We start from the raw sequence: 26,223 nt of genomic DNA, 5'->3' as shown, positions 1-26,223 counted from the left end.
ACATTGTTGATCTTGGTTAGCAAACACTATCGCTCTTGGTTATCATACACTATCGCTCTTGGTTATCATACACTATCGCTCTTGGTTATCATACACTATCGCTCTTGGTTATCATACACTATCGCTCTTGGTTATCATACACTATCGCTCTTGGTTATCATACACTATTGCTCTTGGTTATCATACACTATTGCTCTTGGTTATCATACACTGTTGCCCGGCTGCCCTCCGCTACTGGAGCATTCCAAGCGACTTAGTGCAACCAATTGCGTATTTTCCTTGTTGATGCCTGGGAACTCATCTCTTCTGGTCTTTCTTCCAGGGCTTGGGGAAGGACAACCTCACGACCTTCAGGAATAACGGAAGATGCCCCCCCCCCTTCTCAGCGTCTTGGTCAACGGGAGTGTCCACTAAAGGTAAACATGACGCTTAGCTTCATTTTCTGCATGTAAAAGTCTAAATATTCCCGACATCGTAACGTCTGGTCTCATGGGATGAATTGGATATTTGCTATTGGGAAAAAAAACTTTTGGAAGTTCATTCATTCATTCTTTTTCACGAGGGTCGCAGGGGTGCTGGAGCCTATCCCAGCTGTCTTTGGGTGAGAGGCGGGGTACACCCTGGACTGGTGGCCAGCCAATCACAGGGCACATATAGACAAACAACCATTCACACTCACATTCATACCTATGGACAATTTGGAGTGGCTAATTAACCTAGCATGTTTTTGGAATGTGGGAGGAAACCGGAGTACCCGGAGAAAACCCACGCATGCACGGGGAGAACATGCAAACTCCACACAGAGATGGCGGAGGGCGGAACCGAACCCTGTTCTCCTGCGCGCTAACCACTAGACCGCCGTGCCGCCACTTTTGGTAGTAATAATACTAAAAATAATACTAATAATAATACGACTGTAGTCTTGTTGCACGAACTGGGAATGTGGAATTAGAAAAGCCGTCATTAAGTTTGCAGCATGAGGTCGTGACTCCGGAGCGCAGAGTTGTAACGTGACGACTGCCCCCCCCCCCCGCAAACATCAGAGCACCCTGTCATCACCCCGGCCGACTTGCAAACTTTTGGCAGTGCAAAGTGAAAAGTCTCAATGCGTGGAAGTGGAGGAGGGAAGGAGGGAGGGAAGGAGGGAGGGACGCGCCGCCGCCGAGTGTCCCGGGACGCTCGTCACGACAGATGCTGGCTAATTTGCGGCGATCCCGAGCAGTCTCGGCGCAGCGCTCGTCTATAAATAACTAAATGGAAATGAAAGATTTAACTTCGGAGCGGCTTTGTAGTGCCTGAACCCCAACTTCACCCCCCCCGCCCCTTCCGACTCCCAACCCAGGCACAGTCGAACAAGTGGCGCGTTCCATCAGCGTCCGCGCACCTGTCCGCGGCTGAGCGGATCGGCTGAGCGGGTCTCAGTCTGGTTCTGATCCATTCTGACAACAATTAGCCTTTAAACCGACGCCGCCCGCCTACATCCTGGCAGCAGATGCACCCCGGAATGGCGAAAAAAAACGCCTTTAGCTTGGCCGCTGTCTATTTGGGAGTGCGCCTCGCTCACGGTGCTACCAAAAATGACAAGTATGTAAAATGGCATATTTTGCATGCGTCTATTTCCATACTTCATAGTCAATGTGGTACACTTCCACTTTTCTCCGGGTACTCCGTTTTCCTCCCACATTCCAAAAACATGCTAGCTTCATTGGCCACTCCAAATTGTCCATAGGTATGAATGTGGGTGGGAATGCTTGTTTGTCCATATGCGCCCTGGGATTGGCTGGGATAGGCTCCAGCCCACCCCGCGACCCTCGTGATGATAAGCGGTAGAAAATGAATGGATGACTGAAATGCTGAATTGCCGATATGTGGGGATCCGCTGCACATTCAAGCTAACTCGCTAACTGACCGTCGGATGCTAGCCACGTAGCTAATGTTAGCACACGGCCGTTGTGATTCGTTATTATTTCTTGAACTGACATTTGTAAAGCACAGAGATGCACTTTTAGCCGCCGCCACGTGTTAGCATTGGACTTCCTTTGCGAGTAACGGCTAAGCCGAGACGTGACGAGAAGAAGAAGTTTTGTAGAGGCTGTGAAAGGAAGACGTGAGGACTCGTTAGTTACTGCTTTATTCTCACACTCCAAACAATCAAGGTATTTGTGTCACATATTGAAGAAAAAAAACAGAAGGTACTCTGGAGCTAACAATATATCCAGAAAAGGAACAAAACCCTCTAGAAAGTACATGCAGTTGAAAAGACACCACTTGATATAGTGTATAGTATATAGTGTATATATATATATATATATATATATATATATATATATATGTATATATAATACATAAAAAACAGATGTAGCGTATTGTGTGTGTAGTATATACATTGCCATGGATTGATGCAGGGTACTGCATGGTTTAGTACAAAGTGCATGTTAATGAATGGATGTGCTATCTTCTCAGGGCTTTGGAACAGCGTCCACCAGTCCGCCAAAGGATGCATAAAAATGAAGATGAAGACAAGGACCAGTCATGTGACACGGCGCAGGTCTGTTTCTCTTCATGGTGTAGGCTAGCAGTTATTTACATGCTAACAACCGCGATGACCGACTTTTAAACTTTGTAGCATTTCTTTGTAAACAAACCGGCGCAGGCAAACAGGAGCAACCTGATTGGTCCCTGCAGTCACATGACTTGCATGACAAATCAGGGTCAACCTCCCGTGTAATGCTGCATAGTCCCTCCGGGGGCAGCAGTTTGGAGTGAGACGCTAGCTAACGCTGTAGCTGTTTGTTGTGTGCTGAGGTACGTCTGTGAGTGGCGCTAGCGTTGGCGACTGATGTCAGTCTTTGGATGAAGATGTTTTGAAATTCCATATCATGTTTGAGGCTCTTTTGGCAGCAGTCCTTGAAAGCAGCTGCGTCTGAGCGGACATGTTGATGGATCATCTTCCATGACCATTGCTTGCTGGTGGCTAGCGGCCATGTTAGGCATGAAAACAGTCATCTTTCTGGCCGTCTGAATCCCTCATTCGGGGGTGGAGCTGGAAGGTCACCTCGTGAAAAGCGGGCATCTGCAGTATTGTCAATGATTTTTTTTTAGCAATTTTGCCAAATATATTTGTGTATGTATATACACGTGTGTATACGTGTGTATACACATGTAGAAATATACGTCAATGTGTATAAAAATATGTGTGTGCAGTTAACTGTATAGTGGATGTACGTATATATGTATGTGTATGTATATACATCCAGTATGCCCATGTATGTAATATATATACATACATATATATATATACATACACACATACATGCATATGTGTATATATGTACGTATATGTATGTATATGTATATGTATGTATGTATATATGTATATGTATGTATATATGTATGTATGTATATGTATGTGTATATATGTATATATATGTATATATGTATATGTACGTATGTATATGTGTATATGTATGTATATATGTATATATGCATGTATATATATGTATATATGTATGTGTACGTATATATGTATGTGTATGCACATGTATATATATGTATATATGTATGTGGACGTATATATGTATGTGTATGCACATATGTATATACATACGTATGCATATGTGTATGTATATACGTACGTATGCATATGTGTATGTATGTATGTACGTACGTATGCATATGTGTATGTATGTACGTACGTATGCATATGTGTATGTATGTACGTACGTATGCATATGTGTATGTACGTACGTATGCATATGTGTATGTATGTACGTACGTATGTACGTATATATGTACGTACATACGTACGTATATATGTACGTACATACGTACGTATATATGTACGTACATACATATGTACGTATATATGTACGTACATACATATGTACGTATATATGTACGTACATACATATGTACGTATATATGTACGTACATACATATGTACCTATATACGTACGTACATACATATGTACGTACATACATATGTACGTACATACATATGTACGTATATACGTACGTACATACATATGTACGTATATACGTATGTACGTATATACGTACGTACGTACATATGTACGTACATATGTACGTACGTATATATGTACGTACATATATACGTACGTACGTATGTATGTATGTATGTACGTACATACGTATGGATGTACGTACATACATACATGTATGTATGTGTGTGTATATATGTGTATATATATATGTGTGTCCACACGTGTACGCACATACATGTCTGTACAGGCGTGTATGTATGTGTGTTTGCATTTGTCTGTATGTGTGTTTGTGTAAGTGTGTTTGTATATGAGAAAACACATGTATATGTATAAATATGCTATGTATGTGTACGTGTGTGTGTGTATACATATAACATGTTTGTGGATACATATGTGTAAGTATGTGTATACATTAGTGTACAAATGTGTATACATGTGTGTATGTATGTATGTATATACACATGGGTATGTAAGTGTGCATGTATATGTGTATACCCATGGCTATGTGCATATATACATATATAATTTACTGCCATTTTTGGGCCCCTTATCATTTTTGCCGAAGGGGTTAATGTTTTTTTTTTTGATGTCATTTTTCAACTTGCTAAAACTGCACTTTTCTGCGTCGGAATGAAGTGGAAACCTTGCACACCTTCATCGGGGGTCCCAGAAGGACCCAGAAAGTGCGGAAAATCCCACTTGTTAGAGGTGTTGATTTTTGGAAAAAATGGTAAGGGGTTAACCTTATGTTTTTTTTCAATATTTTCAACTTGCTAAAACTGCACTTTTCTGCGCCAAAATGAAGTGGAAACCTTGCACACCTTCATCGGGGGTCCCAGAAGGACCCAGAAAGTGCGGAAAATCCCACTTGTTAGAGGTGTTGATTTTTGGAAAAAATGGTAAGGGGTTAACCTTATGTTTTTTTTCAATATTTTCAACTTGCTAAAACTGCACTTTTCTGCGCCAAAATGAAGTGGAAACCTTGCACACCTTCATCGGGGGTCCCAGAAGGACCCAGAAAGTGCGGAAAATCCCACTTGTTAGAGGTGTTGATTTTTGGAAAAAATGGTAAGGGGTTAACCTTATGTTTTTTTTCAATATTTTCAACTTGCTAAAACTGCACTTTTCTGCGTCGGAATGAAGTGGAAACCTTGCACACCTTCATCGGGGGTCCCAGAAGGACCCAGAAAGTGCGGAAAATCCCACTTGTTAGAGGTGTTGATTTTTGGAAAAAATGGTAAGGGGTTAACCTTATGTTTTTTTTCAATATTTTCAACTTGCTAAAACTGCACTTTTCTGCGTCGGAATGAAGTGGAAACCTTGCACACCTTCATCGGGGGTCCCAGAAGGACCCAGAAAGTGCAGAAAATCCCACTTGTTAGAGGTGTTGATTTTTGGAAAAAATGGTAAGGGGTTAACCTTATGTTTTTTTTCAATATTTTCAACTTGCTAAAACTGCACTTTTCTGCGCCAAAATGAAGTGGAAACCTTGCACACCTTCATCGGGGGTCCCAGAAGGACCCAGAAAGTGCGGAAAATCCCACTTGTTAGAGGTGTTGATTTTTGGAAAAAATGGTAAGGGGTTAACCTTATGTTTTTTTTCAATATTTTCAACTTGCTAAAACTGCACTTTTCTGCGTCGGAATGAAGTGGAAACCTTGCACACCTTCATCGGGGGTCCCAGAAGGACCCAGAAAGTGCGGAAAATCCCACTTGTTAGAGGTGTTGATTTTTGGAAAAAATGGTAAGGGGTTAACCTTATGTTTTTTTTCAATATTTTCAACTTGCTAAAACTGCACTTTTCTGCGTCGGAATGAAGTGGAAACCTTGCACACCTTCATCGGGGGTCCCAGAAGGACCCAGAAAGTGCAGAAAATCCCACTTGTTAGAGGTGTTGATTTTTGGAAAAAATGGTAAGGGGTTAACCTTATGTTTTTTTTCAATATTTTCAACTTGCTAAAACTGCACTTTTCTGCGCCAAAATGAAGTGGAAACCTTGCACACCTTCATCGGGGGTCCCAGAAGGACCCAGAAAGTGCGGAAAATCCCACTTGTTAGAGGTGTTGATTTTTGGAAAAAATGGTAAGGGGTTAACCTTATGTTTTTTTTCAATATTTTCAACTTGCTAAAACTGCACTTTTCTGCGTCGGAATGAAGTGGAAACCTTGCACACCTTCATCGGGGGTCCCAGAAGGACCCAGAAAGTGCGGAAAATCCCACTTGTTAGAGGTGTTGATTTTTGGAAAAAATGGTAAGGGGTTAACCTTATGTTTTTTTTCAATATTTTCAACTTGCTAAAACTGCACTTTTCTGCGTCGGAATGAAGTGGAAACCTTGCACACCTTCATCGGGGGTCCCAGAAGGACCCAGAAAGTGCAGAAAATCCCACTTGTTAGAGGTGTTGATTTTTGGAAAAAATGGTAAGGGGTTAACCTTATGTTTTTTTTCAATATTTTCAACTTGCTAAAACTGCACTTTTCTGCGCCAAAATGAAGTGGAAACCTTGCACACCTTCATCGGGGGTCCCAGAAGGACCCAGAAAGTGCGGAAAATCCCACTTGTTAGAGGTGTTGATTTTTGGAAAAAATGGTAAGGGGTTAACCTTATGTTTTTTTTCAATATTTTCAACTTGCTAAAACTGCACTTTTCTGCGTCGGAATGAAGTGGAAACCTTGCACACCTTCATCGGGGGTCCCAGAAGGACCCAGAAAGTGCGGAAAATCCCACTTGTTAGAGGTGTTGATTTTTGGAAAAAATGGTAAGGGGTTAACCTTATGTTTTTTTTCAATATTTTCAACTTGCTAAAACTGCACTTTTCTGCGCCAAAATGAAGTGGAAACCTTGCACACCTTCATCGGGGGTCCCAGAAGGACCCAGAAAGTGCGGAAAATCCCACTTCTTCGAGGTGTTGATTTTTGGAAAAAATGGTAAGGGGTTAACCTTATGTTTTTTTTCAATATTTTCAACTTGCTAAAACTGCACTTTTCTGCGCCAAAATGAAGTGGAAACCTTGCACACCTTCATCGGGGGTCCCAGAAGGACCCAGAAAGTGCGGAAAATCCCACTTGTTAGAGGTGTTGATTTTTGGAAAAAATGGTAAGGGGTTAACCTTATGTTTTTTTCAATATTTTCAACTTGCTAAAACTGCACTTTTCTGCGCCGGAATAAAGTGGAAACCTTGCACACCTTCATCGGGGGTCCCAGAAGGACCCAGAAAGTGCGGAAAATCCCACTTGTTAGAGGTGTTGATTTTTGGAAAAAATGGTAAGGGGTTAACCTTATGTTTTTTTTCAATATTTCCAACTTGCTAAAACTGCACTTTTCTGCGCCGGAATAAAGTGGAAACCTTGCACACCTTCATCGGGGGTCCCAGAAGGACCCAGAAAGTGCAGAAAATCCCACTTGTTAGAGGTGTTGATTTTTGGAAAAAATGGTAAGGGGTTAACCTTATGTTTTTTTTCAATATTTTCAACTTGCTAAAACTGCACTTTTCTGCGCCAAAATGAAGTGGAAACCTTGCACACCTTCATCGGGGGTCCCAGAAGGACCCAGAAAGTGCGGAAAATCCCACTTGTTAGAGGTGTTGATTTTTGGAAAAAATGGTAAGGGGTTAACCTTATGTTTTTTTTCAATATTTTCAACTTGCTAAAACTGCACTTTTCTGCGTCGGAATGAAGTGGAAACCTTGCACACCTTCATCGGGGGTCCCAGAAGGACCCAGAAAGTGCGGAAAATCCCACTTGTTAGAGGTGTTGATTTTTGGAAAAAATGGTAAGGGGTTAACCTTATGTTTTTTTTCAATATTTTCAACTTGCTAAAACTGCACTTTTCTGCGTCGGAATGAAGTGGAAACCTTGCACACCTTCATCGGGGGTCCCAGAAGGACCCAGAAAGTGCAGAAAATCCCACTTGTTAGAGGTGTTGATTTTTGGAAAAAATGGTAAGGGGTTAACCTTGTGTTTTTTTTCAATATTTTCAACTTGCTAAAACTGCACTTTTCTGCGTCGGAATGAAGTGGAAACCTTGCACACCTTCATCGGGGGTCCCAGAAGGACCCAGAAAGTGCGGAAAATCCCACTTGTTAGAGGTGTTGATTTTTGGAAAAAATGGTAAGGGGTTAACCTTATGTTTTTTTTCAATATTTTCAACTTGCTAAAACTGCACTTTTCTGCGCCAAAATGAAGTGGAAACCTTGCACACCTTCATCGGGGGTCCCAGAAGGACCCAGAAAGTGCGGAAAATCCCACTTGTTAGAGGTGTTGATTTTTGGAAAAAATGGTAAGGGGTTAACCTTATGTTTTTTTTCAATATTTTCAACTTGCTAAAACTGCACTTTTCTGCGCCAAAATGAAGTGGAAACCTTGCACACCTTCATCGGGGGTCCCAGAAGGACCCAGAAAGTGCGGAAAATCCCACTTGTTAGAGGTGTTGATTTTTGGAAAAAATGGTAAGGGGTTAACCTTATGTTTTTTTTCAATATTTTCAACTTGCTAAAACTGCACTTTTCTGCGCCAAAATGAAGTGGAAACCTTGCACACCTTCATCGGGGGTCCCAGAAGGACCCAGAAAGTGCAGAAAATCCCACTTGTTAGAGGTGTTGATTTTTGGAAAAAATGGTAAGGGGTTATAACCTTATGTTTTTTTTCAATATTTTCAACTTGCTAAAACTGCACTTTTCTGCGCCAAAATGAAGTGGAAACCTTGCACACCTTCATCGGGGGTCCCAGAAGGACCCAGAAAGTGCGGAAAATCCCACTTGTTAGAGGTGTTGATTTTTGGAAAAAATGGTAAGGGGTTAACCTTATGTTTTTTTTCAATATTTTCAACTTGCTAAAACTGCACTTTTCTGCGTCGGAATGAAGTGGAAACCTTGCACACCTTCATCGGGGGTCCCAGAAGGACCCAGAAAGTGCGGAAAATCCCACTTGTTAGAGGTGTTGATTTTTGGAAAAAATGGTAAGGGGTTAACCTTATGTTTTTTTTCAATATTTTCAACTTGCTAAAACTGCACTTTTCTGCGTCGGAATGAAGTGGAAACCTTGCACACCTTCATCGGGGGTCCCAGAAGGACCCAGAAAGTGCAGAAAATCCCACTTGTTAGAGGTGTTGATTTTTGGAAAAAATGGTAAGGGGTTAACCTTATGTTTTTTTTCAATATTTTCAACTTGCTAAAACTGCACTTTTCTGCGCCAAAATGAAGTGGAAACCTTGCACACCTTCATCGGGGGTCCCAGAAGGACCCAGAAAGTGCGGAAAATCCCACTTGTTAGAGGTGTTGATTTTTGGAAAAAATGGTAAGGGGTTAACCTTATGTTTTTTTTCAATATTTTCAACTTGCTAAAACTGCACTTTTCTGCGTCGGAATGAAGTGGAAACCTTGCACACCTTCATCGGGGGTCCCAGAAGGACCCAGAAAGTGCGGAAAATCCCACTTGTTAGAGGTGTTGATTTTTGGAAAAAATGGTAAGGGGTTAACCTTATGTTTTTTTTCAATATTTTCAACTTGCTAAAACTGCACTTTTCTGCGCCAAAATGAAGTGGAAACCTTGCACACCTTCATCGGGGGTCCCAGAAGGACCCAGAAAGTGCGGAAAATCCCACTTGTTAGAGGTGTTGATTTTTGGAAAAAATGGTAAGGGGTTATAACCTTATGTTTTTTTTCAATATTTTCAACTTGCTAAAACTGCACTTTTCTGCGCCAAAATGAAGTGGAAACCTTGCACACCTTCATCGGGGGTCCCAGAAGGACCCAGAAAGTGCGGAAAATCCCACTTGTTAGAGGTGTTGATTTTTGGAAAAAATGGTAAGGGGTTAACCTTATGTTTTTTTTCAATATTTTCAACTTGCTAAAACTGCACTTTTCTGCGTCGGAATGAAGTGGAAACCTTGCACACCTTCATCGGGGGTCCCAGAAGGACCCAGAAAGTGCGGAAAATCCCACTTGTTAGAGGTGTTGATTTTTGGAAAAAATGGTAAGGGGTTAACCTTATGTTTTTTTTCAATATTTTCAACTTGCTAAAACTGCACTTTTCTGCGTCGGAATGAAGTGGAAACCTTGCACACCTTCATCGGGGGTCCCAGAAGGACCCAGAAAGTGCAGAAAATCCCACTTGTTAGAGGTGTTGATTTTTGGAAAAAATGGTAAGGGGTTAACCTTATGTTTTTTTTCAATATTTTCAACTTGCTAAAACTGCACTTTTCTGCGCCAAAATGAAGTGGAAACCTTGCACACCTTCATCGGGGGTCCCAGAAGGACCCAGAAAGTGCGGAAAATCCCACTTGTTAGAGGTGTTGATTTTTGGAAAAAATGGTAAGGGGTTAACCTTATGTTTTTTTTCAATATTTTCAACTTGCTAAAACTGCACTTTTCTGCGTCGGAATGAAGTGGAAACCTTGCACACCTTCATCGGGGGTCCCAGAAGGACCCAGAAAGTGCGGAAAATCCCACTTGTTAGAGGTGTTGATTTTTGGAAAAAATGGTAAGGGGTTAACCTTATGTTTTTTTTCAATATTTTCAACTTGCTAAAACTGCACTTTTCTGCGTCGGAATGAAGTGGAAACCTTGCACACCTTCATCGGGGGTCCCAGAAGGACCCAGAAAGTGCAGAAAATCCCACTTGTTAGAGGTGTTGATTTTTGGAAAAAATGGTAAGGGGTTAACCTTATGTTTTTTTTCAATATTTTCAACTTGCTAAAACTGCACTTTTCTGCGCCAAAATGAAGTGGAAACCTTGCACACCTTCATCGGGGGTCCCAGAAGGACCCAGAAAGTGCGGAAAATCCCACTTGTTAGAGGTGTTGATTTTTGGAAAAAATGGTAAGGGGTTAACCTTATGTTTTTTTTCAATATTTTCAACTTGCTAAAACTGCACTTTTCTGCGTCGGAATGAAGTGGAAACCTTGCACACCTTCATCGGGGGTCCCAGAAGGACCCAGAAAGTGCGGAAAATCCCACTTGTTAGAGGTGTTGATTTTTGGAAAAAATGGTAAGGGGTTAACCTTATGTTTTTTTTCAATATTTTCAACTTGCTAAAACTGCACTTTTCTGCGTCGGAATGAAGTGGAAACCTTGCACACCTTCATCGGGGGTCCCAGAAGGACCCAGAAAGTGCAGAAAATCCCACTTGTTAGAGGTGTTGATTTTTGGAAAAAATGGTAAGGGGTTAACCTTATGTTTTTTTTCAATATTTTCAACTTGCTAAAACTGCACTTTTCTGCGCCAAAATGAAGTGGAAACCTTGCACACCTTCATCGGGGGTCCCAGAAGGACCCAGAAAGTGCGGAAAATCCCACTTGTTAGAGGTGTTGATTTTTGGAAAAAATGGTAAGGGGTTAACCTTATGTTTTTTTTCAATATTTTCAACTTGCTAAAACTGCACTTTTCTGCGTCGGAATGAAGTGGAAACCTTGCACACCTTCATCGGGGGTCCCAGAAGGACCCAGAAAGTGCGGAAAATCCCACTTGTTAGAGGTGTTGATTTTTGGAAAAAATGGTAAGGGGTTAACCTTATGTTTTTTTTCAATATTTTCAACTTGCTAAAACTGCACTTTTCTGCGCCAAAATGAAGTGGAAACCTTGCACACCTTCATCGGGGGTCCCAGAAGGACCCAGAAAGTGCGGAAAATCCCACTTCTTCGAGGTGTTGATTTTTGGAAAAAATGGTAAGGGGTTAACCTTATGTTTTTTTTCAATATTTTCAACTTGCTAAAACTGCACTTTTCTGCGCCAAAATGAAGTGGAAACCTTGCACACCTTCATCGGGGGTCCCAGAAGGACCCAGAAAGTGCGGAAAATCCCACTTGTTAGAGGTGTTGATTTTTGGAAAAAATGGTAAGGGGTTAACCTTATGTTTTTTTCAATATTTTCAACTTGCTAAAACTGCACTTTTCTGCGCCGGAATAAAGTGGAAACCTTGCACACCTTCATCGGGGGTCCCAGAAGGACCCAGAAAGTGCGGAAAATCCCACTTGTTAGAGGTGTTGATTTTTGGAAAAAATGGTAAGGGGTTAACCTTATGTTTTTTTTCAATATTTCCAACTTGCTAAAACTGCACTTTTCTGCGCCGGAATAAAGTGGAAACCTTGCACACCTTCATCGGGGGTCCCAGAAGGACCCAGAAAGTGCAGAAAATCCCACTTGTTAGAGGTGTTGATTTTTGGAAAAAATGGTAAGGGGTTAACCTTATGTTTTTTTTCAATATTTTCAACTTGCTAAAACTGCACTTTTCTGCGCCAAAATGAAGTGGAAACCTTGCACACCTTCATCGGGGGTCCCAGAAGGACCCAGAAAGTGCGGAAAATCCCACTTGTTAGAGGTGTTGATTTTTGGAAAAAATGGTAAGGGGTTAACCTTATGTTTTTTTTCAATATTTTCAACTTGCTAAAACTGCACTTTTCTGCGTCGGAATGAAGTGGAAACCTTGCACACCTTCATCGGGGGTCCCAGAAGGACCCAGAAAGTGCGGAAAATCCCACTTGTTAGAGGTGTTGATTTTTGGAAAAAATGGTAAGGGGTTAACCTTATGTTTTTTTTCAATATTTTCAACTTGCTAAAACTGCACTTTTCTGCGTCGGAATGAAGTGGAAACCTTGCACACCTTCATCGGGGGTCCCAGAAGGACCCAGAAAGTGCAGAAAATCCCACTTGTTAGAGGTGTTGATTTTTGGAAAAAATGGTAAGGGGTTAACCTTGTGTTTTTTTTCAATATTTTCAACTTGCTAAAACTGCACTTTTCTGCGTCGGAATGAAGTGGAAACCTTGCACACCTTCATCGGGGGTCCCAGAAGGACCCAGAAAGTGCGGAAAATCCCACTTGTTAGAGGTGTTGATTTTTGGAAAAAATGGTAAGGGGTTAACCTTATGTTTTTTTTCAATATTTTCAACTTGCTAAAACTGCACTTTTCTGCGCCAAAATGAAGTGGAAACCTTGCACACCTTCATCGGGGGTCCCAGAAGGACCCAGAAAGTGCGGAAAATCCCACTTGTTAGAGGTGTTGATTTTTGGAAAAAATGGTAAGGGGTTAACCTTATGTTTTTTTTCAATATTTTCAACTTGCTAAAACTGCACTTTTCTGCGCCAAAATGAAGTGGAAACCTTGCACACCTTCATCGGGGGTCCCAGAAGGACCCAGAAAGTGCGGAAAATCCCACTTGTTAGAGGTGTTGATTTTTGGAAAAAATGGTAAGGGGTTAACCTTATGTTTTTTTTCAATATTTTCAACTTGCTAAAACTGCACTTTTCTGCGCCAAAATGAAGTGGAAACCTTGCACACCTTCATCGGGGGTCCCAGAAGGACCCAGAAAGTGCAGAAAATCCCACTTGTTAGAGGTGTTGATTTTTGGAAAAAATGGTAAGGGGTTATAACCTTATGTTTTTTTTCAATATTTTCAACTTGCTAAAACTGCACTTTTCTGCGCCAAAATGAAGTGGAAACCTTGCACACCTTCATCGGGGGTCCCAGAAGGACCCAGAAAGTGCGGAAAATCCCACTTGTTAGAGGTGTTGATTTTTGGAAAAAATGGTAAGGGGTTAACCTTATGTTTTTTTTCAATATTTTCAACTTGCTAAAACTGCACTTTTCTGCGTCGGAATGAAGTGGAAACCTTGCACACCTTCATCGGGGGTCCCAGAAGGACCCAGAAAGTGCGGAAAATCCCACTTGTTAGAGGTGTTGATTTTTGGAAAAAATGGTAAGGGGTTAACCTTATGTTTTTTTTCAATATTTTCAACTTGCTAAAACTGCACTTTTCTGCGTCGGAATGAAGTGGAAACCTTGCACACCTTCATCGGGGGTCCCAGAAGGACCCAGAAAGTGCAGAAAATCCCACTTGTTAGAGGTGTTGATTTTTGGAAAAAATGGTAAGGGGTTAACCTTATGTTTTTTTTCAATATTTTCAACTTGCTAAAACTGCACTTTTCTGCGCCAAAATGAAGTGGAAACCTTGCACACCTTCATCGGGGGTCCCAGAAGGACCCAGAAAGTGCGGAAAATCCCACTTGTTAGAGGTGTTGATTTTTGGAAAAAATGGTAAGGGGTTAACCTTATGTTTTTTTTCAATATTTTCAACTTGCTAAAACTGCACTTTTCTGCGTCGGAATGAAGTGGAAACCTTGCACACCTTCATCGGGGGTCCCAGAAGGACCCAGAAAGTGCGGAAAATCCCACTTGTTAGAGGTGTTGATTTTTGGAAAAAATGGTAAGGGGTTAACCTTATGTTTTTTTTCAATATTTTCAACTTGCTAAAACTGCACTTTTCTGCGCCAAAATGAAGTGGAAACCTTGCACACCTTCATCGGGGGTCCCAGAAGGACCCAGAAAGTGCGGAAAATCCCACTTCTTCGAGGTGTTGATTTTTGGAAAAAATGGTAAGGGGTTAACCTTATGTTTTTTTTCAATATTTTCAACTTGCTAAAACTGCACTTTTCTGCGCCAAAATGAAGTGGAAACCTTGCACACCTTCATCGGGGGTCCCAGAAGGACCCAGAAAGTGCGGAAAATCCCACTTGTTAGAGGTGTTGATTTTTGGAAAAAATGGTAAGGGGTTAACCTTATGTTTTTTTCAATATTTTCAACTTGCTAAAACTGCACTTTTCTGCGCCGGAATAAAGTGGAAACCTTGCACACCTTCATCGGGGGTCCCAGAAGGACCCAGAAAGTGCGGAAAATCCCACTTGTTAGAGGTGTTGATTTTTGGAAAAAATGGTAAGGGGTTAACCTTATGTTTTTTTTCAATATTTCCAACTTGCTAAAACTGCACTTTTCTGCGCCGGAATAAAGTGGAAACCTTGCACACCTTCATCGGGGGTCCCAGAAGGACCCAGAAAGTGCAGAAAATCCCACTTGTTAGAGGTGTTGATTTTTGGAAAAAATGGTAAGGGGTTAACCTTATGTTTTTTTTCAATATTTTCAACTTGCTAAAACTGCACTTTTCTGCGTCGGAATGAAGTGGAAACCTTGCACACCTTCATCGGGGGTCCCAGAAGGACCCAGAAAGTGCGGAAAATCCCACTTGTTAGAGGTGTTGATTTTTGGAAAAAATGGTAAGGGGTTAACCTTATGTTTTTTTTCAACATTTTCAACTTGCTAAAACTGCACTTTTCTGCGCCAAAATGAAGTGGAAACCTTGCACACCTTCATCGGGGGTCCCAGAAGGACCCAGAAAGTGCAGAAAATCCCACTTGTTAGAGGTGTTGATTTTTGGAAAAAATGGTAAGGGGTTAACCTTATGTTTTTTTTTCAATATTTTCAACTTGCTAAAACTGCACTTTTCTGCGCCAAAATGAAGTGGAAACCTTGCACACCTTCATCGGGGGTCCCAGAAGGACCCAGAAAGTGCGGAAAATCCCACTTGTTAGAGGTGTTGATTTTTGGAAAAAATGGTAAGGGGTTAACCTTATGTTTTTTTTCAATATTTTCAACTTGCTAAAACTGCACTTTTCTGCGCCGGAATAAAGTGGAAACCTTGCACACCTTCATCGGGGGTCCCAGAAGGACCCAGAAAGTGCAGAAAATCCCACTTCTTCGAGGTGTTGATTTTTGGAAAAAATGGTAAGGGGTTAACCTTATGTTTTTTTTCAATATTTTCAACTTGCTAAAACTGCACTTTTCTGCGCCAAAATGAAGTGGAAACCTTGCACACCTTCATCGGGGGTCCCAGAAGGACCCAGAAAGTGCGGAAAATCCCACTTGTTAGAGGTGTTGATTTTTGGAAAAAATGGTAAGGGGTTAACCTTATGTTTTTTTTCAATATTTTCAACTTGCTAAAACTGCACTTTTCTGCGCCGGAATAAAGTGGAAACCTTGCACACCTTCATCGGGGGTCCCAGAAGGACCCAGAAAGTGCAGAAAATCCCACTTCTTCGAGGTGTTGATTTTTGGAAAAAATGGTAAGGGGTTAACCTTATGTTTTTTTTCAATATTTTCAACTTGCTAAAACTGCACTTTTCTGCGCCAAAATGAAGTGGAAACCTTGCACACCTTCATCGGGGGTCCCAGAAGGACCCAGAAAGTGCGGAAAATCCGACTTGTTAGAGGTGTTGATTTTTGGAAAAAATGGTAAGGGGTTAACCTTATGTTTTTTTCAATATTTTCAACTTGCTAAAACTGCACTTTTCTGCGCCGGAATGAAGTGGAAACCTTGCACACCTTCATCGGGGGTCCCAGAAGGACCCAGAAAGTGCCGAAAATCCCACTTCTTCGAGGTGTTGATTTTTGGAAAAAATGGTAAGGGGTTAGCTTTATGTTTTTTTCGTGTGTGTGTGTGTGTTTGTTTATATGTGTATGTACGTACATGTGTATATGTGTATGTCCATGTGTATACATGTTTGTATATGTGTAGTGGAATATATATACCTACTGATATATACCTATATATATACCTACTAATATATATATATAATATACATATGTATACCTGTGTGTATACACATGTATACACACATACATATACATATACACATGTGTATGTATATATGTGTATACATGTGTATTTATGTGTGTATACGCGTGCTTTTATGTGTGTGTATGTGTATACACGTGTGTGTGTGTGTATTTGCATGTATATGTGTATGCACGTGATGTATATATGTATATATATATATATATATACACACGTGTATGTATACATGCGCAAGAATGCGTGTGTATACCCGTGTGAGTATACATGTGTATGTATGTGTGTACATGAATGTATCTGTATACATATATATATATACACACACAAGCACATACATGTATACATATGTATATACATGTATACATATGTACGTGTGTATATACGTGTATATATACATACATATGTACGTATATACACAGACATGTATATGTATGTCTAAATGTGTATATATACATGTCTGTGTATACCTACAAGTGTATACACAGATATATACATGGATATCTAATGAATGAAGTAGTGCACATATACGTGTGTGTGTATATATATATATATATATACACATATATACACATCCACACGCAGTATGTATAGTGTGTAGAAATTGTTTTGGTGTAAAAGCTGGTGCACCTGGTGAAGCGGCAAGACAGCATGGTGTAAGTCTACATTTGTACAGTATAGCATAGAGTAGCTGATAGGAGTTGGGAAAGACCACCACTGTGCTTTGTGCGTTTTCCAAAAGGAGAAAAAGCTGCCGTCGGGTTGGATAGTCTGTGCAACGGCCGAACGCCCCCACGGTGGCAGGGCGTGGCACCCTTGGCTGTGAGGCAGCAGAGCCCACGTGCAACTCTTCTTTCAATACTTCATGTACTCCTAAATTGTAGCGTCAAGGTGAGTTGCTGCTGGCGTACCCAGCATGCCTTGTGGTTCATAATAAATAATAAAGTTGTGCTGTGAATAATACTTCATGGTTGCATGTTTTTGGTTGGTACCTGGAGTAAGAGGTGCCAAATGTGGGAATTTGAGCTTTCTATTTATGTTTATTAATGTGCTCCTCAATAAAGAGTTGCATGTGGACTCTGATGGAATCCTCTCCAGTTAGTAGCAGCCAACTAAGTAGAAATATGCAGACCCAGACAAGACAGTTGATTTAATGTGTACTGCATGCTGCACTTCCATCCCATAATACAAATCAACACACCAAGTGCACATCATCAGGAAAGACACTCTTGAAAAACAAAAAAAAAAAACCTGGAGACGTGGACTGCCGCCGCCCGTCAACTCAGACGCACCAAAGTGCAACGGCTGGAAGCGGGACCAAATCAGGACTGGGGGTGGGGGGGTGGTTTGACACGAGAATAATGAGGAGTCTCGTCCTCGCCGTGCCTTCTGGTGTCGGTTGGGCGGCGGCGTCCGCCTCCAGGGGCACCATGCCGTGTGCAGCAGTCATGTGCAGGGACTCGTGATGGCCTTTGGAGGAAAAACAGCATGGGGGGGTGCTGGGGGCTGGACATTTTAATGTACTTTTATCTCCTCCGCGTGGACCAGCTTGGTTTAGCTTTTTGAAATAGTTCGTTTTAGTTTATTTGGGGGGCGTAACGTCTGTCTTTGCTTTCGTTCTTTTAGTAGGGAGTGAAGCGACTGTACCCTCCTCTGTAAAGGCTAGCCTGCAACATCAAAGATGAAAAAGTACCAATCAGTAATCAGGCCATCAATTTGACTCTTTTCTGTCTTTGTCCACAAATTTCCTTCCAGTGACGACGCCGACTCCCGGCTGAGCAATTTCACTTCAAACGGGACGCGTGTGTGGGCGCTCCAAGAGACACGCGGTCATACGTCCACATGCTAACACACCTGGCGCCTTGAAAAACATGCCTACTTCTCCGCATAGAATGACACGCATAGATCCACAGGTGCAGCTCTATGTGTCTACTTCCTACTGTGTGAAGAGCTACAGTAGGCGTCTGGTTCTTGGTGAGAACTAGACACAGAACGACAACGAATCATGGAGAGCAAAGTAACACCGTGTGTCTAGTTCTGTGTGGGCTTTGCATGTTAGGTAAATGTCTCCTCTCTTTTCGTTTCATCTCTAGACTCATCTGATGCCCCCAGCCCACACGGACACCCCCGCCGTAGAGGTGCCACTGTACATGAAAAAAACGGGCCTCTTGTGAATTAATTAGCGTGAGAACTGAAGTTCTTTGCGGTTTGTGGCTGGAGGTGGAACGGGCGAAGGAAGGCGAGATTGGAGCGGAGGTTTTAATAGCGGCCGCCTTTCATGTGGAATGTGTCTGCACCTTCCAGGAGCGCCGCAGGATCCTAGCCTTTAGTTAGGCTCTGCACTTCTCTGCTATATCTAGGACACACACACACACACACACACACACACACAGGTCTTGCCACAATTAGGAATCCAAACTGGGAAAGCCAGCGAATGTCTTCAAAGGCTCATTTTGCCTAATTTCGGCAGGGCCTCTTGCTTGGATGAAACTTTTATCCGTGAGCACAGAGAAGATGAGAACGTGCAACCTCAGAGGAACTCATTATTATTATTATTACAGTATGATGATGATTATTGTTGCAAAGCTTTTATATGCAAAAAAGAGTGCTGGGGAAGCGTTCATCACGTGTGATGAAAGAATTAACAGCCCGACTCCGTTCTTTGTTGGCCCGTGTCCGTCACCACAAACACACACACACACACACACACACACACACACACACACACACAGCCGAGCTCCCGACACCAGTGATGTGTTTGGAACGGTGGTATCAGTGCCAATGTCGACGGTAGCCGTGGTGCATTGTGGGTAAATTGACTATTTGAGGGTCTTCCTTTCTTTCGTTAACTCACGCTCGTCGCTAGCCGATAACACATCAACACGTCTCTAGCTAAGTGACTTTCTACCAACGTGGCACATACGTGGAAGGAAATTTGAAGGAAAAAGAAAAGACTGAGAAACCCCAAACATTCAAGCACAGTCTAATTTAAGGAAAAGAATAAAAATAAATCTGATTAATGAAAGCTTTTAGCTAGCATCTGCACGGTGGAACTCTACGTTGTTACATTGGGGGGGGGGGCTGCATGCATGTTTGAGTGGATTGTCAAGCAGCGAGCATGCCTCCGATCAAGATGCCCCCCCGCCCCCACCCCTCCAAACCCCCGCCCACCTCGCTCTCTCCTGAATGCCCTACGGCACGCTGCTGCATGCGTTTGATGAGCTCGGGTCTGCGAGGCCGGCGCCAGCCCGCATCGCCACGAAACAAGTCTGACTTTTTAAAAGGGAATTTTTTTGCTGCTCTGGACTTTTCATCTTTGATGTTACAGTAGCTGCAAACGCTAGCTAAAAACAGACATTAACACTTCGCCTTCATCCCTGCAGCTCCTCCATCGTTGGACAAGAAATCAAAACAACTTAAGGATGGCAGTTGTCCTTTCAATGCAAGTTGCTCATGTGAGCGTCGTGTGACCCAAAAACCAAAAAAAAAAAGGGGGGGGGGGTCCAAACTTCTTCCAAGGGGGTCCATCTTCATAAGAATGAGATGTGGGGACATTTTTGTACGTTTTTAGAGATGCTAAAGCAATCCAATATATGCTTAAACATCTTAGCTGTGTGTTGACAAGGCAGTGATAGTGTGAGGGCCAATGAAAGAGGATGACCCCCAGGCTGCACTTTGGACACCCCCGCTTGAAATAAAGCCCAGCAACGTTAATGCGCTGCATGAGAGAGTGTGTGAAAGAAGTAGTGGTAACGCGTGGGTGCAATGTTCCTGGTGGTCAGCAGGGGGCGATGCAAACGTCCTCCATTGCACGGAGGTTACGTCTACTTCTTTAAAGGGGGCCTATTATGCTTTTCCCACTTTTCTGACCTGTAAATGTAATTAGAATGTTGTATTCTAGTGTTAAACCAAAGTTTCAGATAATGAGGTTTGCAGTATACAGTATATAGTATATGGATATTCAACTTAAATATATCGGGATATAACCAGCCCTGGTTGTATGTTAAAAGCGGACATTTAAAAAATAAAGAAATACAGCTGAATAGGTGCAGATTCTGGAAGATGTAGAAAGCTGTCTGTGCTGGCCCCCAAAGTAAGCATAATAGGTCCCCTTCAACACAACCTTTTAACACAGAGAACACAAGAAGGGGCGTGGCCTCAGAGACTTACCATAGTTCCCACGCTGTAGGTGGCGGCGGGGCCAATCGTGTGGTGGTAGGGGTCGGCCGTTGCATAGACTCTGCCGTAGCTGCACAGAGAGAAGACAGTCGCCCGTCAGTGATTGACGGCTGGACGTTTACCTTGTTGAACGCTTTGATGGCTCGTTTGCTGCGGCGGGCGCCAGCGTCCTACAAGCAAGACCTGCTCAAAGGTTGCCATCTTCATTAGGGGTACGGAATAGGCAATGAGACAAAGATGGAGGACACGCTAGGCCCTGAAGGGCCCACGCCCGTCTTCTTGTTTCGGCAGAGAGCCCCCCCCTCCCCCATTGTCACTGGTTTGGAAATAATCCAATTCCCCTGTGAGACAGGACACGATGTGTCTGCCTGCTTTATTTATTTACTCCACTTCCCATATTCCTTTGGTTTCCCCCCTTCCTCCGCGCTCGCTTGCAAATGAAGGTCTGTGTGCAGAAGATAAGGCGGCCAAGGATCGAGGGCACCAAATCAAGCTGGAGGAAAGAGAGGAAGTGGAGGAAACAAGAGCGTTTGTGAATTGAATAAGATCTAAATGAGGCTGGGCCCATTTAAGGCCATCACAAGCCAAGGTCATCCAGCAGGACATGAAATCAGAGAGGCTATCAGGACCCCACAGCGGGGTAGGGTGGGGGCACACCATGAGATGGCCCTCATCTTTAGTGAGCACCGAAGCCCACAGGCCATCTCCACAACTACTCTCAGCAAGTGCCGCCCATCGGGTCACAGCCGCCGGTGCAATGTCAGTGGGTCTGTGCTGGACCAGCAGACCCCCGCAAGGAGACCGCATCCTTACCGCTGGATCCGTGACACAGTCTTACACGTTTCTGCACTTCAAAAAAATGCCCACAAGACGTAGAGTCCGTTCCCCACGCCAGTATTTGTGAGGGTTACCATCTGAGACCACCTGGCAACAACAAACACCAGGAACTGAAACGGCCATAAAAATGTCTCATTTTCACTCTTGCCATAACCTGGACTATGCTGCTCCACTGACGTGCCACTCTACACTACACCGGCTCGCACCTCCCCCCACTCGCTTGACCGTCCCCGATGATTTCACATCAACATTTGCAATTAAAGTGAGTGTTGTAATTATAAATTCCATTCAACTCGGGAAACCCTGCCTCCTCTCTCGTTGACTTGCAACTAAGCAAGCTAACAAGCTCGGGTTAAGGGTTAAGGTTAAGTCGAGAGGCCATCTAAAAAGAAATAACAAAAGAGGAAGTGGTAATATTATGGAAAGCAACAAATGCGGATTATGGTAATATAATATATGTATATATAATAATATAATATTTATGAGAAGAAAATGACAAGAAGTACGTTTAAATAGGTGGATTTTTTAAAGTTGTACTTTGGAGAGAAAAACGTCCTATGGCGTTGGGATACACGGCGCTGGTGCTGCTGAGGAGGAGACACAAACAAAGCTGCATTGATCCAAGGAGCTGGGCCGCCTGTGCAAACAGAAACAAAGCACTCAGTGCGAATCACATTCAATCTCAGGGAAAAGTCTGCAAACGGGAATTGAATCTCCCAGAACGACGCAGGGTGGAGGGAGGTGAAAAAAAGCACCGCTGTCCAATTTCTGTTTCTCGGATCCGGCCTGATAAATCGTACATTATCGATATGATCTTCAGGCTCTCAGGCGGGGGTGTACGTTATCACGAGTGACACGCTCAATCCTTCCCAGATTAGATTCCCAAAGCAGCCCACGGCGCCGCCTGACAACGGATGAATCAGCGACGCCTCCTCAAACGTGGCGCACCTCAACCCGAGTGATGGAGTTCCCTGCCGCCCCCGGCCCACCAGACCTGCTGAAGCCATTCATAAATACCAACCTACACCCTCCCTCCATACTGCCAGCTTCCTTTTTTCCGCTTTAATAGATGAGTGCAGCGGCAAAACTCCCAAGATCTCACCTTCACATTCATCATATTCATCCCGTATCTGCTCCCAGCCGCAAGACGCCTCGCTTTTTAAAGTTAAAATATACTCTTTGCTCCCGATACTCCACTCGTGTTGCTCATTTTCTGCGCCATGAACAACGTTTGACATCGTCTCTTCCTGTGACTGACACTGATGACCCACAAAGCTTTTTGTGCAAAATCACAAGCTGGAGAAGAAGCCACTCTTCTGACAGGCGTGCTGGGATTTGCATAAAAGCACAGAAAAACAATCCTCTCTGATGTTTTTCACCAAATGACACACCGAGCCCAACCCTTTCTCCAACGCTGCTCCAAGATGGGCTACGTTACGTACAGGAACCCCTCCTTCATTGGCTCATTTCCACTAAGTAGGACTCCTGACTTACAAATGGAATATTTATAAAACCTGTTTTCCACCTTCTCATATACTTTGACATTACTAGGTGGTAAACCGAGGACCACCTGAATGAATAGATTAATTGTAAGATCGGACACCCTGTTAAAAGGTATGGCAAATGTTTAAGGGCTTTAACATGAGCCTTCATGGCAAAAAAAAAAAAAAAAACACGCTTTGGAAAAGAGCTGATGCGCTGTCATTCCGGGGAAGCCATATCCTGGGATAGTCACATGATCGCCCATACCTGCCAACATTTGCATTTGAAAAGGAGGAAAATAAGGTGAATTCTGCCCCAAAGCTGTGCAGCTCCAGCAGAACTAGAGAGGGGTTTTTTTTCATGAAAGCTAAAATTCAGGAAACTAGAAAACACCGGGAAAGGAGGACTTACGGGATGTAACTCATTGTAACACTATGACATATTGTCAAATGTTTTGGCTTCTTCAGAGTTAAGGCTGAAATGAAGAAGAAGAAGAAGAAGGTGTTCCTCACCTGTCGCTGTAAGCGGTGGTGGTGGTGGGCTGGGCGAACCTGTATGCTGCATATCCACCCTGCAAAAACATCCACTGTTACTTCATGTGAAGCGGATAAGGAGACAATGTGAACAGTGAAACGCCATGCAATGCCCAATGCAGACACCAGAGGGTGCCATTTCACGCAGGGCCAGTGTTACGGGGAGCCATGGACTTGCCACAGTTGTCTTGCCACACAGTTTAACATGTGACTGAAGCCCCAAATTCAGCCCATTCTGAGAGGGAAGAGCCGCCATTCTACTACATTATTAAACATTCCTTTTCCCTCCGTCAACACCGCGCCTCTGGCTGACGAATGGATTCAGACGGAATGACGACGGTGGAACTGTGGGGGGAGTCGGGACGGCTGTATTCATTTGCCAGAGTGGAGAAGGAATTAAGGATCTCATTGTGGAGCGGCGCGCTAACCTTCTTTGAAAAATGAAGCTTGTTCCCCAACTGTTTTTCTATTAGCGCCAGAGAGCCGCTGCCCGTCTGCGTCCCGCACGGCGGATAGGTGGCGTTAAATAATGCAGCGCTCCATTCATTTTTAAACCCGAGGGAAACCAGGATGGCTGCATGAGAATTCAGGTCAGAGGGCCACGCCGACCCCGGTCGCCCCGCTTCCCTTTTTTTCCTCCACAGGGACAGGAAGTGGCGAGCGCACCACTTCCTGCGGGACTGTCACGCCTCGGGAAGACGCTGATTACAACTCCAGCCTCGACAAACGGCGACACATAAATCACCCCGCCTGCATTGTCAAATCCTGCACACAACAGTGCAGCACATTTGTTATTGTGTCGGGCCCGGCGCGCTCGCAGCACACACCGCCGCACACATTAGCATACGCCGCGCATGTGCCGTACCTTTACCTCTGCTAATTTGTTAGCAGGGTGTCTCCGTTGTTGTGTGGAGTCCAGCATGTGACAGTAGGACAATGGGGGGGTGAAAGGACGCCGGCGTAGCTGGGGGTTGCAGAACAAGCACAGGGGGACAAACAAAATCAGTCATGGTGGCCTTTTCTGGCATGGTGGGTGTCGCCGCAATAAAAGGCAGTGAAAATAGAAGACCCTCGGTGGTGGTGGTGGTGGTGGGGAGGGGGTCATCTATCACTGGCTCTTCTCCCCCAGACGCCGTCAGCATCAAAGTGAGAAGCAAGTGTCACGGCCGCTATGTCGCGCTGTCATCTCCCTATCTCAGCTGACAAATGCGGCGGCGCTGGTCGAGATGGCGGTGGGAGGGGCCCACAATCAAAGGGACAAATTACTCCCCCTGCAAACATTTTGTGCCATGTCAAGAGTGGGGTCGCGTGGTAATTTGGGAATTATCTCCACCGCCTCCGTGCTCCCCTCTGTCATTCACCCCGATGCAGGCGGGGTCGGCTAATCCCCCCCTCTCCTTATCTGCCGCCACCCCACCCCTCTTATCTCCACTGTGGCGGTGGTGGCAAGGCTCCACTCGGGGCCCCCCCGGGGAGCCCTGGGAAGTGCACACGGACGCACAAACAGGAAGAAGAGGCGGCAAGACGAGAAGCCACCACAGACAAATCTACCGGATGAAACCACCCGACCCTGCGAGGGAAGGGTCCAAAGTGCGCACCGGCGCAAGGAGGGAGGAGCTGAGGGGGTTTTAAATGTTCTTGTCGGGTTTCTTGGCAGAGCAGACGCGGGCCTAATCGACGCCGACTTGGCAGCGAGAGCGTGGCGAGGCGGAGGCCTGAGGAGATCACGTTTTCCCCTCCAGGGCCCAGCTTTGCTTTTGGTGGCTTCTCTCCTGTTTCATGTGAGCGGGCCAAGAAGGGAGCCAAGTGTACTCACATAGATCTCTGCACCGTAGAAGCCATCTTGGTACACCACCCTGTGACATTGAAGAAGAGCAAAGGATTAGTTTGGATGTGCTTTCACATCACTGCTTGCCGCCAGCTGTTGAGATGAATACGCCATCTTTATATTTTTTATATGTATGTATTTTATATATAGATATAAAGAGAGTTTATGAATTGTATGTAACATGTACAAATGTCTTTAAACAATATTTGGTGCTAGTAGTTGTGCTCGTGATCGAATCAACCAAGTGCAGTTAAGTGGATGTGGACTCCGCTCTGATCTCATCACAGATTAGCTCACCGAGGGTGGTAGTGGGGGGTGGGTGGCGGCTGTCGACCTCTCCCACGGCCACACGGGCTGCTGATAAAAAGGCGAGCGCGGGGCCGCACGCAGCCGAGAGATCAGTGGGGGCCATGCTGGCGTTTCGGTGAGCTGTGCACGCTAATACTATCACTATCTCTGCTCCGTGTGCAGCGCTCCCTGGGGCTTTGTTAGCTAGCTTCTACTCTGTCAACAACACACACACATAAAGATAGTGGCAAGGACACAGCTCCCAAAGCACTCCCCGTGTTTGCACTCACCCTCCAATTGCTGCTGACCAACTAACTTATTACCGCCTCCCAGGAGGTCTACCGACTGTTGGCGTAATTCAGGCGTAAAAGGTAAATTGTCGATCACATGACCACATGAAGATGTCAGGTGTGTGTGTGTGTGTGTGTGTGTGCACCACAGCTGCAGAAGAGCCGATTGACATTTGTCTGCCGAGATGAGATACTCACGCTCCGTAAGCCGGGATGGGCGGCGGCGGCGGGGCCGTGCGGAACGTGTTGTACACGGCCCGACCCCGACCTCGCAAGTGGGCGCCCCTGTAGGCCACGGCGGTGCCCGTGGCGGGGTAGGGGAAGCCTGTGACTGCGGAAAGACACAAAAGAAGAGGACAGCATTTTGAGAAAGCATCCTCCACTTGGC

General features: G+C 44.1%; 1 protein-coding gene and 1 long non-coding RNA gene across 13 annotated transcripts in view; one reads left to right on the top strand and one right to left on the bottom strand.

Annotated features, from left to right (window-relative positions):
- LOC131102941 (uncharacterized) overlaps positions 1 to 3,207 on the top strand; it is a 43,236-nt gene extending 40,029 nt beyond the window's left edge. The window contains exons 2-4 of one of the 2 annotated variants that reach the window (XR_013630027.1): positions 323 to 416; positions 2,464 to 2,548; positions 2,905 to 3,207. This is a non-coding gene — a long non-coding RNA (uncharacterized LOC131102941). Of the gene's footprint in view, positions 1 to 322; positions 417 to 2,463; positions 2,601 to 2,904 lie in introns of those variants that run through there. The other variant, XR_013630026.1, reaches the window with a different exon arrangement.
- The window catches only part of LOC131102883 (RNA binding protein fox-1 homolog 3-like), a 227,654-nt gene that overhangs the window by 3,708 nt on the left and 197,723 nt on the right, over positions 1 to 26,223 (bottom strand). For 10 of the 11 annotated variants that reach the window (XM_058048544.2, XM_078797358.1, XM_058048545.2 and 7 more), the window contains 5 exons: positions 26,034 to 26,166; positions 25,246 to 25,285; positions 23,409 to 23,467; positions 20,569 to 20,647; positions 17,452 to 18,065 (listed from right to left, as the gene is read on the bottom strand). In XM_058048544.2, coding sequence (XP_057904527.2) covers positions 18,021 to 18,065; positions 20,569 to 20,647; positions 23,409 to 23,467; positions 25,246 to 25,285; positions 26,034 to 26,166 — 356 coding nt within the window. In that variant the 3' untranslated portion in view covers positions 17,452 to 18,020. Of the gene's footprint in view, positions 1 to 17,451; positions 18,066 to 20,568; positions 20,648 to 23,408; positions 23,468 to 25,245; positions 25,286 to 26,033; positions 26,167 to 26,223 lie in introns of those variants that run through there. The other variant, XM_058048547.2, reaches the window with a different exon arrangement.

The sequence above is a fragment of the Doryrhamphus excisus genome, linkage group LG16 (assembly GCF_037039965.1).
Source record: "Doryrhamphus excisus strain RoL-2023G ecotype Guam linkage group LG16, RoL_Dexc_Guam_v1.1, whole genome shotgun sequence".
Classification (NCBI taxonomy): domain Eukaryota; kingdom Metazoa; phylum Chordata; class Actinopteri; order Syngnathiformes; family Syngnathidae; genus Doryrhamphus; species Doryrhamphus excisus.
Note: the sequence above shows the minus strand (reverse complement) of the source record. Positions and strands in the feature narration are given on the sequence as shown.